Genomic DNA, 17,500 nt, shown 5'->3' on the forward strand with positions numbered 1-17,500 from the left:
ATACATTTTTATTCATTTTTATTTCAGTTTTAGTTTATTATTTCATTTTTTATGTTATTTTAGTTATTAAGTAAATAATAAGTAAAAAAGGTTTGCCATAATTTGTAATCTCATATTTACATTTATTTATTTTTTATTGACTTTTTATTTCTAACATATATATATATATATGTGTGTGTGTGTGTGTGTGTGTGTGTGTGTGTGTGTGTGTGTGTGTGTGTGTTCTTTTTTTTCTTAATTGTAAATGAGAATAAATCAGTTACTTATCAGTGAACTTATCCTTATTGTTAGTTTTTCAGTTTCATTTTTTTTAAAGGTGGCACATTGAAGATTTATTTAATATGTATGTAATATTTAAAAAATATTAGAAAATATTGTTATCAGAGGTTCCCTGATATGTGAAAGCAAAATAAAGATAAAAAATAAAATAAAATAAAATAATTTCAGTGTCCAGCTGATGTGATCTGTGCAAATACCAATCTGATCAGATTATAGTGTGTAAAAAAATTATTTGTTAGTTTTGACAAAAATATACAGTTATGTGAATGCACATTATATTGGAGTGCCAAACTGACTGTATCTTAATTCAACCACACTAATAAACTATGTAACTCAGTGGGAGAAATATTCCAATGAGCCATTTATCAAATATTAGTGTTTTTAAAATATTGTCATTTCATTAAACCAATCAACCACTGAATCTTGTGACCATTTAACCTGCACTAAAATCACTGTAACGTGTCCCGGAGTAGCTCATTTCTGTAATACAGCGCATCCTTTAACTGTCTGCTGAAGTGTTTGTGTGTGTGACTCTGATATCGAACCAGCGCTGCTCTGATGCGTTTCTACTGCTGGCACTATCTGTCCTCTCTCTCCACTCACAGCCAGCGCCAATCAGACGGCAGCTGCAGGCATTGATCCCTGTGGCTTACTGATGCATTGGCCCGTAATGTGATGGCGTTTCATTATTGAATCTCTCTCTCTCTCTCTCTTTCTCTCTCTCTGTCCGCCTCAGGGCTCGTCCCTCACACGCCCAGACCAGGGCACACAGTGTGCGAGTAGATAGTTGGTTGGTTTATCCAGCTCAGATGTTGAGATTTCACCTGACTGCATTTCTCCACAAGACACTAGGAAGTCACTGGAAGGATTTGCTAAAAGCGTAAAGTATGCCAAAAGGACAGCAAAACAAACCACGGGCCGCTGAAGACGCCGAGCCCGGTGAAGAACTCGATGTTTTTACTGTCATACAGTAAGTTCAGTGACTCTCCTTCAAGCTTTTTACTACACAGATGCTTTTCTGTGTTTATTGCTTTTGGAATTTTACAACAGATTTCATGCATTTTACATGTTTGGCTTCTAAAGGCTTTGACGATTTTAGATAAAATTCAACTCAATAATGCGTTTCATTGGTGGTGGTGGTTCATTATTTTTTCCTCACTATTCAGATTTTACGTTTGATCAGAAGAGCACCGAAATAGTTCATCAACACTGTAAAAACCTGTTTTTTTTTTTGTTTTTTTTAATATATATTTTATTTTTTTATTTTTTATTGTTGTTTGTTTTTGTTTTGCAGTATGTTTTACTTGAAAACAGGATTTGTACTTAAATTTTTTACAAATCAATACAGTGTTGCCAAGTCTGCGTTTTTACCCCGGAATTGGGATGCTTTGGTCACGGGTTGTTTTCGAAGTCCGTAGGTAAAGTGATCTCCCCGGAATGCTATTATGATGGAGGAGAGCCTGACGAAGGGGAAATCTGCAGAAAAAAAAAAAAAAAAAAAAAAAACATGATTGGGCCAGTTTTGATGAACAATTGGGCAATTTTTTTTCCCGCAGACCTGGCAACCTTGATTCAATGTGTTACTGTCTTGCCATTTCTTTGTAATTATTTGTAAAAGTGAAAATTGTTTTTTTCCTTTTCTTTTTTTTCTTTTTTTTCCTAAAGAAAAAAATAGAAAACTGAAAGTAATTAATATTACTATTAATTTGTTAAAATTATTGACTTTCTAAATGTTTCAAAATTTTGATGTTTGAATGCTCTTGATGGACAATAATTTTAATCACAGCACAAAATACACTGTTCATCATAAACCATGCTTACTCTCAATAAGTGAACCCATATTAGATGTCATCTGTGTCGTATATGCTGGAAAAAAAATGAACTAGTAATAAATTACTAGAGAATTTCACAAACAGTTACAAAGAAACAGCAAGTAACACAGAATAAAACGTGACATTTGAAAGTAGAAAAACAGACACTGTATTTTGTTGTAAAACGTTAGTCAATATTTTTTTACAGTGTATTTTCTTTCATCTTGTGTAGTTTTGTTGATGTTTTTTGAGAATGAGGTCTGTCCATGATGACATCTGTCTAATTCTGATGAAGATTAATTATTTGTTGTACTTGTTATCTAAAGTCACTTTAGATAAAAGCAACAGCTAAATGAATGTAAATGTATATTGAAGGTCAGTTTGTTTTGCAGTCATAATATCTTACATGATTATATGGTTAGTTGTATTTTTCGTTTGCATTCTCATAGTTTTTCCCTGAGATCCACCAGTTGAGTTGTTGGCTGTTTTGATAGTCAGCAGAGGAATGTGAACGCTCTCATTTTGTTGCTATTTGCTCTTGATTTTTGCTGATGTGCATAACTCCTTCTCATCTTATCCCATTTAATATGCAACTATGAGTCAACTATCTGAGAAATTATTTCTCTCCATCTTATCCACTGCTAATCTATGCCTAAAATGTCGCTGACCAATCAGCATCTGTTGCATCTGCCATGTGATTAGACAAGCTTTAGCTTCTTTTCCGATGTAAGTCTGTGTTTGGATAGTTTTAAACAAAACATTAAAGAAATGAAACAAAATAGTGTCTTAAATATTCATAAAGTCGTGACATTAACAGTTACATGCATTCAAAAATGAAGAATAAATAATACATTTTTCAATACAAATAATTCAACAGCCTTAAACCAAGATATATGTATTTGAAATGCAAAATGAAGATACAGTTGAAGTTTTGTTTTCTGAGAAATTTAACTAAATTAAGCTTCATAAACCTGCAGAAACCCTGGACAAACACTATTGCTGGACTCTTTTAATAGTGACACCCAGAGAGGAAAAATGTGGCATTATTTAAATAAATTTAGAGAAGTTCCTGTTATGAATTAAACCACAAATTAAGTACATTTTAAAGAGCACCACATAATTTCTCTCTTCATTTCAAATCATCATAGAGTGAATATTAAATTCATAATCGCTTTATCTGACCAAAACAGAAAAGTGCTGAATATTTAACCTGACAAATATGTGAATGGTGTGTCTAGTTCAGGACTGATCTGTCATTATATTTAGTGCAGATGAATGTTCTGTGTTCTTTGGCTGGGAAACTTGTGATTTAATTGACAGGGTTGTTGACACTTTGAGTGACAAAATGATCCCCTTTGCGTACCTCTCTCAGGTGTTATGCATAAATGCATGTCATTGACTGATATTATGTGTTTAAAAAAGTAACCTGAGCATGAGAAATCATTGGATATCCGTAGAAATCTTACTCACACACATACTGTATTGCTATAAGAAAGATTATTTTGAGATGTCTATATTGGTTTTCAAAACAAAATCAAATGAAGCAAGTACAGTATTGTACTTAATGTATATACATTTTAGATATTCAAATAATGTAAATTTCTTTTATTATTGTCACTGTTTTGCCACTATGTTGATGATAATTAAGGGACAAAAAAAAAAAAAATTCTTAATCTGAAATGTAGTTTAGATTACAGCCAAAACATATAATTAAAAAAATATATGTTTTTGAAAGAAATCTCTTATGCTTATAAGATACTACTATAATTGCAGCAGAAAATTCAGCTTTGCATCCCAGCAAAAAATTATATTATTAAAATAGAAAGCAGTCATTTTAATTAAAATAAATAGTTTGAAATGAGTCATAACATATGTGAAGTAAAAGCATCATCTTGTTGTCATCACACATGTTCACTAGTGTTTAAAAGCTTCACAAGATGCAACTCATTCATGTTTGTTGATGGATGTTAAGCTCAAATACAAGTTTTTGTTTTGTGAAAACAAAAATGTTCATTAAATATGAAAGTTTTCATTTGTTTCGGTTGTTTTGATCAATACATAATTACCAGACATCACTTTACAATTATTATAAAATGCTGAAATTATTCATAAAAAGATTAGATGTCCAAACTTTTGACTTCTAGTACAAATACAAGCAACAGTTACTTAATTATGTATTAAACAAATGTTACCGTGAATTTGTGTTTGTTTCTAATGCTTTTGAACTCAAAATACTGAGCCGTCTGTCAAGTTAAACACTAACCTGAATCCCTGGAGAGATTTCCCCTCCACGTCTTCTAGCTTACTTGAAAGTTTTTTCAGTACATCAAACAAATTCCATCAAGTGCTTGCTGAATTAAGCTGGGATGGATTAAAGAGTCCGAGTTGGAAAATGAATGAAGTCAGCAGCTTTTGGCTTTGGGGGAGAGGTCCAGAGCGGCCGAAGCAGAGCGCATGACCTTAATATTCCCAATCGTTCCTATTTGACGTCTGATCAGCACACATTTGAGTATATGCTGAGCTCTGTGTGACTGTGTGTGTTGTGACGGATATCTGAAAAGCTTTGGCTTATGGTGACCTACATATTGTGGCACACTTTCTTAGTTTTCCACTACTGTAATGATTGGTTGTGTACAAGTTAATAAGACTTGTTTAAGCATGATTCAGCATTAAATCAAGACACTACAGACAAAAACATTGATTTTCATGCACTGGTCAATTTTGAAATTTTGTTATTTTGCTTCCATAACATGTTTTCCTTCAGGCTAGTGGAATAAGAGGAAAGTGGAAACACACAAAATACAAAGTGTTTATTTTAATGCACTTTGTCTATTTGCATCTGTAGATTTCAATTACAATGCATATCTTTAAAGTTTTTTCTCCACTTCAGCAGCACTTACATACACCAAAACTTACAGTTTTATTTCTATCTATATTCTGAAGGTTTTTATAGAAGGGTTTGTTCATATATCATTTGCTTGTTTTATTATTGCACTTTATTTATTTGTCCCTGTAGGTTTCAATTACAGTAATTTTTTATGCTGTTTTCTCAAAATGAGTTTTTTCTCCATTTCAGCAGCACTGACATACACCAAAATTTACAGTTTAACTCCTATCTATATTCTGAAGATTTTTACAGAGGGGTTTGTTGATATATCATTCAGACTTATTTCTGTAGCATTTTATTCTTAAAAACACGTTGAGTCATGCAAAGAGAAATGCAGAACTCACTCTGTTAAAACTTTGAATTCTAATATGTCAACAAAATCAAAAAAAAAAAAAAAGATTTTTAAACCTTGCTTCATCCAGTGTTTAGATTTATCTTCTGGAAATGTATGCAAAGTACAGTAGTGCATAATTAATTGGATAATGCCTTATTTGCATATTTAAACATAACATTTTCAAAAACTTATAATACAAAAAATATTTACATTTCTTAATGTATTCAGTTGACTGGGAAATTATGGTGATATCTATTAATTTATTTATTTTTTTAACCTCATTTATCTGGGGTGTTTTGCCTTAAACAACAACATGCTCCATTTGAACAGCAGTTCAGAGAATCTAATGTAATATTTGTGCTGAAGTTCACAGCAAAGGCTGACAGACAGATGTTTTGTTAATCCCATGTGGGACATCTGTGATGTATTAGCAGCCAGATATAACCAGAACAGTGTGGCACATGCATTACAATAAAGACAGATAAATAAATAAATAAATAAAAGAAGACAGAATTCACATGCAGTAATACACACAGATGCATGTTCTGCAGCTTTATATAATCAGAATATGGAATGTATGAGTGTTTGTCTCATTGCTGTCGGAGTAGTTTGAGCTGGAGGTAGAGCTTAAATATATCTTATGTTGCTAAAACTGAAATTGCAGAATTTTGCAGTCTCCTAACTGGAGTGACACATGACTAATTTGTTATTTATATATATATATATATATATATATCTGTTTATATATATATATATCTGTTTTTTCCAATATATTGTTGACACTGTCACAGCTGATAATAAAAGTGTTATAGTGTAATTCGTCATCGCGTGAGAGTTTGCAACACTGTTGTTTATTCTCTCTTTGCTCATCTAATAATTTTCTTCTCTCTTCTCATCTCTATATCTTCCTCCTCCTCCTCCTCAATGGAACACCCACGCGCTTCTCGATTGCCATCCAGTCTCGCGTCGCGCGCTCGTGCGATGACGCTGACCTTTGCACGCGCGCGAGACTATTCGTTACATGTGGACATCTGAGTTTAGATGGAGCGTCTATCTGCTGACGTTCACTTCCGTTCGCTCTCTCGCTTCATCTCGCGCTCCATCTCTCGCCAAACCCGGCGTCCAGATTCCACCGCGATGGGAAATTAAATAAAGTTGGCCGAGGGCATCTGGAGCCGTGAAGGATATGAATCTGAGAGGAACGCAAGCGACGCCGCCGTGAACGCGCAGCCATGCAGGAGATCCCGTTGTCCATTGCACTGACTTGAGGAAAGCTCCACCGCGTTCATTTTTCTACACGATTCACGCCGAGACGTTTGCGGGGATGGAATCGAAGTGACTTCGGAGGCGATCCGCATCATGGACGTGTTCAGCTTTGTCAGGATGCCCAAACTAGCAGGGTGAGTCTGAGACGCGCCGCAGTCATTACACCGATTCACTTTCTTCACGTTTACGCGAGTGTAGCGCGTCGTTGAATGTCTGCATGCGTTGAGTGATTGTAAGCTGTATGGAAACATGCAGGAGTGATGTCACGGGCATTGATAACGCCGCTGTCGCATCTCCTCTCCTCTCCTCTCCTCTCCTCTCCTCTCCTTATTCATTCATTCAGACCTGATTGCATCTGGAAAGGCATCATACGTTCCTCGTGCTTCTGCGTTAAAACGCATTTTTACTGAGGAATCACGCGTAATGTTTCAGCTGCCGCTCAATGCGATGGTGAGAATGAAACCCAGAAGCTCCAGAAACAATCACTTCACAGCGGCAGAATTCTGTGCGTTTTCCACTGACTTAGCAGTAGATTCGGAGGTTACTGTAGCAACAGCTGACAAACGATATTATGCGCGTTATGAAAAACAAACAAAAACAAACAAAACAAAACAAAAAACACTGTATTTCTATATTGTTTATAATGTATTTTATTTCTAAAAATGTTTTTGTTTAAATATACATAAATAGTATAATTAAAAAATATATATATTTATTCTAATATATTACCTTAAATTAACAGAAATGTGTGCATTATCCATTGACTAAGCATATTTGTAGATTTGGAGGTTACCGTAGCAACAGTATAAATATATATGAAATATTAAGAAAGATTTATTTTTATAAATATTTATTTATAAATGTTAATTTTTGTGTATTTAATATGCATTTTATATATATATATATATATATATATATATATATATATATATATATATATATATATATATATATATATATATATATATATATATATTCTAAATTCAGTATTTTAAATGAACAGAAATGTGTGCACTATCCATTAAGCACATTGGCAGATTTGGAGGTTACTGAAGCAGCAGTAGAAAAACTATATTATGCTCTTTCTTACATTTCACTGCTGGTCATATGCTCTCCATATAACCATGTATGTGACAAATAAAAATCTTGAATCTTTATGAAAAAAAAAAAAAAAAAAAAAAAAAAAAAAACTTCTTATTGCTATATTGTTTATAATGTATTTTATTTATACAAATATCTGTTTTTATTTAAATATACATAAATATTATAATTAAAAATTATTTTTACATATTTATTCTAATTTAGTAACTTAAATTAACAGAAATGTAAGCACATTTGTGGATTTGGAGGTTACTGTAGCAACAGTAGACATATATGAAATATTTAAAAAATGATTTTTTTTTAAATATTTCTTTATAAATATTTATAAATGTTTATTTTTATGTATATATAATATGCATATTTGAGATTTTTTTTGTTTTGTTTTTACATAGTATTTATTCTTAAATTCAGTATTTTAAATGAACAGAAATGTGAGCACTATCCATTGATTAAGCACATTGGAGGTTACTGAAGCAGGAGCAGACAAACTATATTGTGTGTGTGTGTGTGTGTAATATGAGTTAAGTATTTATTTTATACAAGCTATTTACATATACTTTACAATAGACATTATATAAAATATAAACATTCAGTAACAACAATTTTTATTTATATGTAATTTATTCATAATTTTTATGTTTATCTAAATGTATATATTTTTTATTTATATAAATGTATTTTATAAATGTATTACATATAATAGACAAACTATAAAATCTAAACATTCGGTATTTATTTATATAATTTATTATTATTATTTATTTAAAGATTTGTTTTGATTTATATAACTGGTTTACAAATAAAATGCACATTTTTATTTAGAACTAACACTATTTATTCTAAATTGAGTGTTTTTAAATGAGCAGAAATATGTGTGTTATCCATTGACTAAGCAGTAGATTTAGAGGTTACCGTAGCAACAGTAGACAAAATATATTGACGAAACACAGGTAGGCCTGTTGTTATTTTTATCAATTTATTATTGATTTATACAACACCTATATCAAAAACTATATCACAAATGGCAAGTGAACATGTACCGATATATTGGTGTATTCCTACAGTGTATGAAATCACTTAATTTCTTTGAGTTTTTTAGGCATATACGTAGAAAAATATACACATTTCATTATTTATCTGTATATAATTTAAATTTAAATAAATGCATTTATTTATTTATTTATACATATTTTATGCAAACATTAAGTATTTTAAATAAACAAATATATGCACTAAATATGCATAGTTAATATTGTAAAAATTAACAATTCATGTTCATCAAAACATCTTTTCATCTGTCATTGTATTATACTGTATATGAACATATTAACTGTGTATATATCGGTGTGGGTCATTATAAACCCCACAGAGGTTGATGATGAGAATGGTGCTTTGTGATTTAATTTTCCTCCATCCATACAGTGGCGTAACATATAAGCCTCATGCATGCGCACTGAGGTCCGGTTAAGCTCATTTCATCCCTGTGACTGTCTAAACTCCATAACCTGTTTGGCTTGTTTGATTTTTCTTGATTTTATCCCAGCTAATCCTCCTAAAGGATTGGCCCCTGGATCTCGCTGGCTTCAACGCCACTGTCCAGTGTTCATAATGACAGCCTGTTTATTCTCCAAAATAATCACGCAGTATTAAAACAGATTTCATCCAGCAGCTTAGCATTTGCTTTGTGTGTGAAAGAGCGATTGTGTTTGTGTGAGGGGCCTTCACATGCTTTAAAAGAGGACTGGTTTGTGTGGTTATTTAGCCAAGATGTGTCTGTGGTTGAAGTTTAACAGAATGGCTGATGATTTGTGATGCATGGGAAGTATTTTATGTTGATGCTGAAATGTTTCTCAAAATGTTCAAATTGTGCAAACCCTTTCATGATTTAATGTTTTAATAACCAGAGTCTGCACAAATGGAAATTCTGTCGTTTTTTACTAAACATGGTGTTGTTCCACGCCTTTATGATGTTATATTTTTTGGATCCTTGGAACACAGAATGGTAAGTTTTGAGGAATATACAACTTGTATACATATATTGAAAACATGGAAATTTTGTGGGATTTTTTTGAATATGATTTTTTTATTAGGGCTGCACAATTTGAGGAAAATATGGCAAAAGAAAAACATTTGTGAACTTTTAGTGTGGTTTAAAACGTAATTGAAAAAAAAAAAAATGTTGTTATTATTATTATTAATTTATTTTTTTAAATAAAAATCTAGGTTTGGTGTGCTTGTTTGTAGGGATGCACAATTTGGCCAAAAGTGTGTGACTGTATCAATATGCCAATAAAATAAAATAATTTTTGCAAAAAAAAAAAAAAAAAAAAAAAAAAGTAACAAATAATAATAAAAAAGAAGAAATAATACTATTGCAATATTTCACTGTAAATAGGTTTATTTAGGAAATAAAATATTATTATTTTATTTCACATCATATTGTGATTTTGGTTTTAATTAATCATGTTGTCCTATTCATGATTGTTATAGTTAACTAAAACTGTAAAATAATTTACTACTGCAATAATTTATATCTTTGCTACTTCAAATAAAATTGTTGAATTAAAAAAAAAAAAAAAAATTATATTTAGTTAATGGATCATAATAACTAAAACTAAAGCTTAAATAAAAATATATACCAATAAAAATATTTATACATGTTAAATTAATAACTATTAAAAATAACAAACACACAACGAAATTAATAAAAATAAAAATTTAAACCATCTAAAAAGAAAGAAACTGTCAAAATATTAATAAGCCATATAATAGTATGTATGATATATAATATTATGTAATATTATGACATTAAAATAACCCTGGTCCTATTTGCAAGCTACTGTATCTATATATATATATATATCAAATTTTTATGGTTTGGTCCATTTTAAAGCTTGACATTGGTGGCCAATATGAGCTATTGCATGTGTTCTGAATCTGATAAAATAAGAACATGACAGTCTGCATCGATGCGAGGATGAATAAATAATGACAGAACATTCTGGTTCCTATTAAACGGTACGCTGATTGTCATGTGATCTTTGTGCTGTTCTTATGTTCTTTATAAACAGTAATCTGGGGGACTAAATTAACATAATGAACTAAATGAAGTCAGCCAGATATCACCAAAAGGCAAAGGCTTGATTGTATTTCCCAATGGAAAAGCTTCAAGCCGCAGGTATGCAAGTGCATTTTGTGCATTTGGACTTTGGCGAGCTGGGCTGAAGGTTAAAGAGCGCTTCGTCGTATTTCTAAGACAGTCCATGAAAAGAAGCACTTTGGAGAGTTATGAAAGCATCATCTTTAATTCATGCATCTCTCCGTGTCTTCGCAGTGCTGAGAATAGAGTCTAGATTAAAGCACGCTTGAGAAACCGAAACAGCCTTGACTTTGTTTCTGCTCAGAGATGCACGTTCACATTGAAGCAGTGCTGCTGGAGTCAGGGAACTCATGATGCGTGTTTTCATCTTAAGATCTTTAAAATGGAAATCATTGAGTGCTCACCTGTTCATTGAGACATATTTAAAGAATGATGTGAAGAGGACTGCATGCATGCTTGTTAAAATAAAGTTTATCCAAAAATGTAAATTATTTCCTCATGTTGTTTCAATCTCACATGCTGATATTGTGGTCGTTATTCATTGATATAATCTTGCAAATGATATTATATTGACTTCAGAAGACGCATTGCACAGCTGTGTTATGATACTTTAATTGATTAATTTTAAATTTTTTATTATTAGAGCACGGTTACTTATTATAATTCATCATGTTTTATAATTGAGATTTCATTGGAATTTTTTTTTTTATTTGTTTTTATTTTTATAATTTCCATTTTCATTTTAATTTGTTAGTTGTAGTATTTTTGTGTTTTTAGTCGTGTATATAAAAGACCAAAAACACACCACAAAATTACTAAAACTTATTTTTATTTCAATTTGCTATTTTAGTACATTAATACTAAATATCGCTTTGGTTGGCTGAAAAATATATTTTTTATGTTTAATTAAAAAAAAAAATATTTCTATTTCAATTAACATTATGGTTTAAGTTCACTATAATCACAGGTTTTCTTTTTATGTGTTCTACCGAAAAAATAAGAGTATCTAGACTAGTTAATTTGTGAGCTGCTTTTTAATTTCGTCTTCATCTGAGTCCTGTGTCAAATGTTCTGCTCAGTTTTCTTCATATTTAGTCAACCTGTCCTGTTTTTTTGTTTAGTCAGGTTTTAGTTGATGGAAAGTCTGGGAATTTTAGTCTAGTTTGTCAGTGAAAACATAAGTCACGCTGTATAATGGTTAAACTGATAATCACAATTATTTTGCTCCAAATATAATCAAGGTTACTGATCGTTGTGACGAGTGGGGCGGGTGGAGTGATTGGGAAATGAGCGACACCTGCTCCACTCACCGGTCTCGAGTCCCTCGACTCCTCCGCTCCCTCACGGACGGCAGCCGCCCCTCCACATCACGGGCGGCCGGCAGCGAGTTCGTCCGTCCCCGGCAACTCACTCAAACAGCCCACCGCCTCTCGAGAGAGTAGTCCACGGCGCCAGACAACTGCTACGCCTTGCTCCATGGCACCCCAGCGAGATTCACACCCCTCATGGCACCGCGGCAAGGGATCTTCGGCCAGCCGCGCGTCTCTCCTTCCTCCTCCGGGTTTCGGCACCAGTGTAACACTATAAATAAAAAAAAAAATAAAAAAAAAAAACTTTAATAACCAAAATAAACATAAAATAGCAAACTTTAATAACCAAAATAAACATAAAATAGCGCGACAGCCCCTCACGGTCGACACTAGCTGCCGCGCACAAACAAAAACCAAACACACAAATAAAACCCAGGCCTTGGTCCTCTCTCGTCCTTCACTATCGTCGCTCCTCTTTTGTATCCTCCCGATCTCCTCCGTTGGACTCGAGACCGGGTGAGTGGAGCAGGGTGGTCGCTCATTTCCCAATCACTCCACCGGCCTCGCTCCGTTCCCACGGCTCTCGGCCCCGCCCCACTCATCACAATCGTGATTGTTGTCATTTGATAAATTTCATCTGAATTATTGCACTTTCACCTACAGTATAAGAATAAAATCAAGTGAATGTCAACTCCTATGGTTTATTTTTCCTCATTTTCCTAATTTACTAAATTATAAAAATTAACGCATTCTCCAAATAATTATGGAAACTGGTAACTTCCAATACTAACTTTTATTAGTATTTTGAATCCTTTTTTTATTTATCTTTTTTTTTCATTTTAATTTTAGTTTAGTTTTTCTCTTTTATTAGTTTATTTTCATATATATGTGTCTAGTTTTTTTTATATTAGTACATCAAGTTAAATGTAGCGGAAATAATATACATATATATATATATATATATATATTATATAGAAGAGAGAGAGAGAGAGAGAGAGAGAGAGAGAAAACATTTATTTTATTTCCAAGTAACAAAAAAACAAAATAATTATATATAAAAAAAAAAATATATATATATATACATAAGGTAAAAAAAAAAATTTTTTTTTTTTTTTTTTTTTTTTTAATGGTTTCAATTTTAGTTCAGTTTTAGTTAACTATAAAAACCCTGACTGGTAAAACGCAAAATATTTGTTTAAAAGCTAAACCAGTTCTTAATATTTATAAATCAGAAGATAAAAGAAAAAAATATTTGATGGGGGATTTTAACTCTTGACATCTGGCAACCCGAAGCATAAACTTGTGGATGTAAATAATTTTTCTTTCATATATATATATATATATATATAGAGAGAGAGAGAGAGAGAGAGAGAGAGAGATTTTATTTCGTAAAGATTTTTATATTTTAGTCTCATCTTTTTTTGTCAATGTATGTTGATAGTTTTCAGTGATGTCAGTGTTGTCTCTTTGTCTCGAAAAAAAAAAAAAAAAAAAAAGGTTGTTAGCTAATATTTTTCATCATAGTTTTTGGTAACGATGAGTAAAGAGTGACAGACCTTTGATGAAGTATGTCCTGTTGGTGTGAATCTGCTGTTATAGTGCTATTTGGAGAGCTGTAGGAAATGCTGCTGCAGTGAATGAAGGGCTGAGATGATCTCTAAACTCACAGCAGATGGGATCCAAACGGCTTTATATTCCTCTGGCCTTTTACAATTATTACCATTATGACTACAATTATAATCACATTTATCAGTGCAAATGCTTTATTAAAATGACCAGTTGCATCACCTAAACAAAAACATACAATTCATCAACAACTAACAAAACACATCAGTACACATACATTAACAGAACACATCTTAACAAATAAAACAAACAAAAAAATAACCATAAAAAAAAAAAAAAAAAAAAAAAAAAAAAGATTTGATATGAAGATTGTTTGGGAATAGAATCAACACTGAGAATAACGAGAATTGCAAAATAATAATAATAATAATAATAATAATAATAATAATAATAATAATAAATTGAGCAGAAAATGTGCTTAATTGTCATGAAAATAATAAAAAAAAAACATTTAATGGTCTTAAAATAGGCTTATTTTCTGCAAATTATAACTGTACCATTTTCTGTTGATTTTTGGCGTTAAATGTGACCTAAACACGTTCTTGACAGCTGTTAGGATGGTCAGTTTGGCTGTGATTTTAATGCACTCTTGTCTGGCGTTCAGTTGTGATGAGAAATGCACTCTTGTCTGGCGTTCAGTTGTGATAATAAGTGCACTATTGGATGGTGTTGAGTTATTATGAGATGCATGGTTTGCTGCGGCCTGTTGTTTTTTCCATGTGACCTGCTCTGAAGGACCAGGATGCACCAGGCAGAGAGTGATGCGTGTGCAGAATATTTATGAGCTCAAGCAGACATTTACTTTTGTTAGAAGCGGTCAGATGTTACATATTTTGTAACACAATGACTTCAGGATAAAGCTATATGTCCAGAAACACTGCAAGTGAACAAAATTATGGGATATGGCATAAAAATACTGGCTGGAAATGCCAAGATGTGCATTAAATATTTGCTAGTTGCACATCAAAAATGCATGCGCTCTATTGAGACAGACAGGTAAGAAAACGTGCATTAACTGATTAACTGATGGAAACACATTTACAGAGTAAATTACTGATACTTTGTGCCAGTTTCTTTTGAAAACATGGGATGGAAATGTTGCTTTATTCACTTTTTTTTTTTTTTAATGCAATATTCCAAATTTTCAAAAAATAAAAAATAAATACATTTTTTTTTTTTTTTTTTTAGTGTTAAGTAGATTTCGTTCTCTTGAACACATGGGATGGTACGGAAGAGGATTAGGGCCAAGCAATAATAAAAAAATAAAACCATCTCGAGATTAAAGTCATTATATTGCGAGATTAAACTCATTAAATTTCAAGAAAAAAAAAAGTCTAAATACAATCTTGAGAATAAACTCATTAAATATCGAGAATAAAGTCGTTGTGTTTCGAGAAAAAAAAACTTGTAAATTTCGAGAAAAAAAAGTCGAAATACAATCTTGAGAATAATCTCATTACATTACACGCCATTAATGGCAATGCCGAAGGGTTTTAATTTATCACAGCTGTCCAAGTGCCAGAGTGCATTTGGTTGAAGCCAGCGATAACCTTGCATTTGTCCTCTGGTTGTCAATTCATGTCGGACAAAAGGCGGCGAGTAGCCTACATCGCGCAAATTGGACTGATTTTTTCTTTTCTAAAAAGACCTTGCCGCTTGCAAATTCTCTTTAAAGTTCGTGTGCTAATTATTATTGTGTCATAATTAGCTAAAGTTGATAGTATTTCTTTGTTACTGAAAGAAAGTCTAAAATATAGCTTGACTAAGTGATCCAACTCTGCCATGTCCTCTATAGGCTATGAACACTGATCGAATGCGTTATTCTCTACATCTCATTTCGACTTTTTTTCTCGAAACACAACGACTTTATTCTCGAAATTAAATGAGTTTATTCTCACGATTAGTTCGACTATTTTTCTCGAAATTTAACGAGTTTTTTCTCGAAACACAACGACTTTATTCTCGATATTTAATGAGTTTATTCTCAAGATTGTATTTCGACTTTTTTTCTCAAAATTTAATGAGTTTAATCTCGCAATATAATGACTTTAATCTCGAGATGGTTTTATTTTTTTATTATTGCTTGGCCCTAATCCTCTTCCGTAGGATGGAATGAAGCTTTATCCGAAAATGTTTTATTTAATATTCTAATTTTTTTTTTTACATATTTTATGCAATATTAAAAAAAAAATTTCTGCAAATGTTTTCTGCAATATTAAATTTTTTTCACAACTTTGGATGCAAACGTAGCTAGTGTGTGAAACTGTGCTTGCTTAGTTAGAAGCAGCTGTTCTGATATTTCAGGCCTAAGACAGTATGTGATATGATAAAAGATGCAGATGTGCAATGAATAATTGCATTTATTAAAAGCGTTGAATGTGATGTGAGCTGAATTATTGTCATGCAATTCAAGACCACCAATAGATTCTGTTATAAATGTTTCCATAGTAACAACTTCTGAGTTTGAGAATATGAAAGTGATAGTTGACCCAAAAATATGTTTTTTAATTTATTTTATATATATATATATATAATTCACTCCCCCACACACACATGTTGATCCAAACATCTACTGTATGACTGAAATACTATTATGAATACTAATAAAGTTTTATTATTATTATTATTATTATTATTTAGAATATCTATATATTTTCTGTTTTTGTTATTTTTGTTCAGTTTTAGTGATTTTAGTACATAAAGCTAATCTAAATAAAAATGAGAAATGTTATTTTATTAATATAATATTTTATTTCAGTTATTTATTTCAAGTAATGCAGATTTTTTTTAGTATAGTAGATATTTTAAACAATTTTGCACTGAATAAAAGTTGATGTACAATTTTTACTCAGAAATTGCTAGTAAATTTCACAAATAAGTACAAATAAATGGCAAGTGATATTTAATTGTGTGTGAAACTTTGAAGTAGAAAGACTGAAATGGTATTTTCTTGTAAAACGTAATCCGGTCATCTTTGTTTACATTTTCATTATATTAGAGTAAGCGTAATTGTATCTCTAAAAAGTTGATATAAAAACTGTCATATGTGCAATTTATAATGTTTATAAACAACTCTGTGCTGATTATTAAATACATTTGAGTAAATAACTGATTGTTAATGTTCTTTTTCAGTTTCGGTAAAAACATCAAGGGTCCGAACAACATTAAAGCCACTGACTGTCATTGTATGAACCAAAAAAAGAAGACAGAAATAGAATCACACAGGTTTGAGAAAATGACAGAGACTCGTAATTATGCTAATTCCACCGTAATGGAAAGGCACTGGGAAATAAGAGTTTTAGAAGCGGCAGTAAAACATCACAGCAGCGTTTGTATTTCCTGTTTGTGTTTTTATGAGCAGCACTTGACGCGATGTGCCACAGGCGTTAGTTACAGTGCAGTATGTGTGTGTGTGTGTGAAGCGCTCGTTAGTGCTGCTGATGAGCTGCTGTGTGTCATTACAGCGAGTGTTCCCCAGCTGGAGCATCCTCACAGATAACAGCAGCTGAGCATCGGTCCTCTAGCGCTGTAATGACAGTGTTTCTACTGCCTCTGTGATGCATTGTGCTAGAAGACTGAAATGCAGATATCATGTGATACCAGGCTTCATTTAGAGTCTTAAAGTGTTCGTTTTAGACTTATCGCTGTTCCAAACGTAGTGTGCTGCCTATGTAGGCGTCATGGACTTGTTCCAGACATGAAGGCTGTTCCAAATAGTGGGCAGCATAATTATTATACCACATTTTGACAAAAAAAGGCAGCATCACATGTGCCCTTTATGGAAAA

At 32.0% G+C, this 17,500-nt stretch overlaps 1 protein-coding gene across 3 annotated transcripts in view; it reads left to right on the forward strand.

The window, feature by feature from the left end:
* The first annotated feature begins 860 nt into the window (after window positions 1-860).
* Window positions 861-17,500, forward strand: part of LOC109045011 (FERM and PDZ domain-containing protein 4-like) — a 65,040-nt gene continuing 48,400 nt past the window's right edge. Inside the window, exon 1 of one of the 3 annotated variants that reach the window (XM_042764376.1) lies at window positions 861-1,249. In XM_042764376.1, the coding sequence (XP_042620310.1) occupies window positions 1,167-1,249 (83 nt within the window). In that variant the 5' untranslated portion in view covers window positions 861-1,166. Of the gene's footprint in view, window positions 1,250-6,137; window positions 6,712-17,500 lie in introns of those variants that run through there. The other 2 variants (XM_042764377.1, XM_042764378.1) reach the window with 2 other exon arrangements.

The sequence above is a fragment of the Cyprinus carpio genome, chromosome A9 (genome assembly GCF_018340385.1).
Source record: "Cyprinus carpio isolate SPL01 chromosome A9, ASM1834038v1, whole genome shotgun sequence".
NCBI classification, from domain to species: domain Eukaryota; kingdom Metazoa; phylum Chordata; class Actinopteri; order Cypriniformes; family Cyprinidae; genus Cyprinus; species Cyprinus carpio.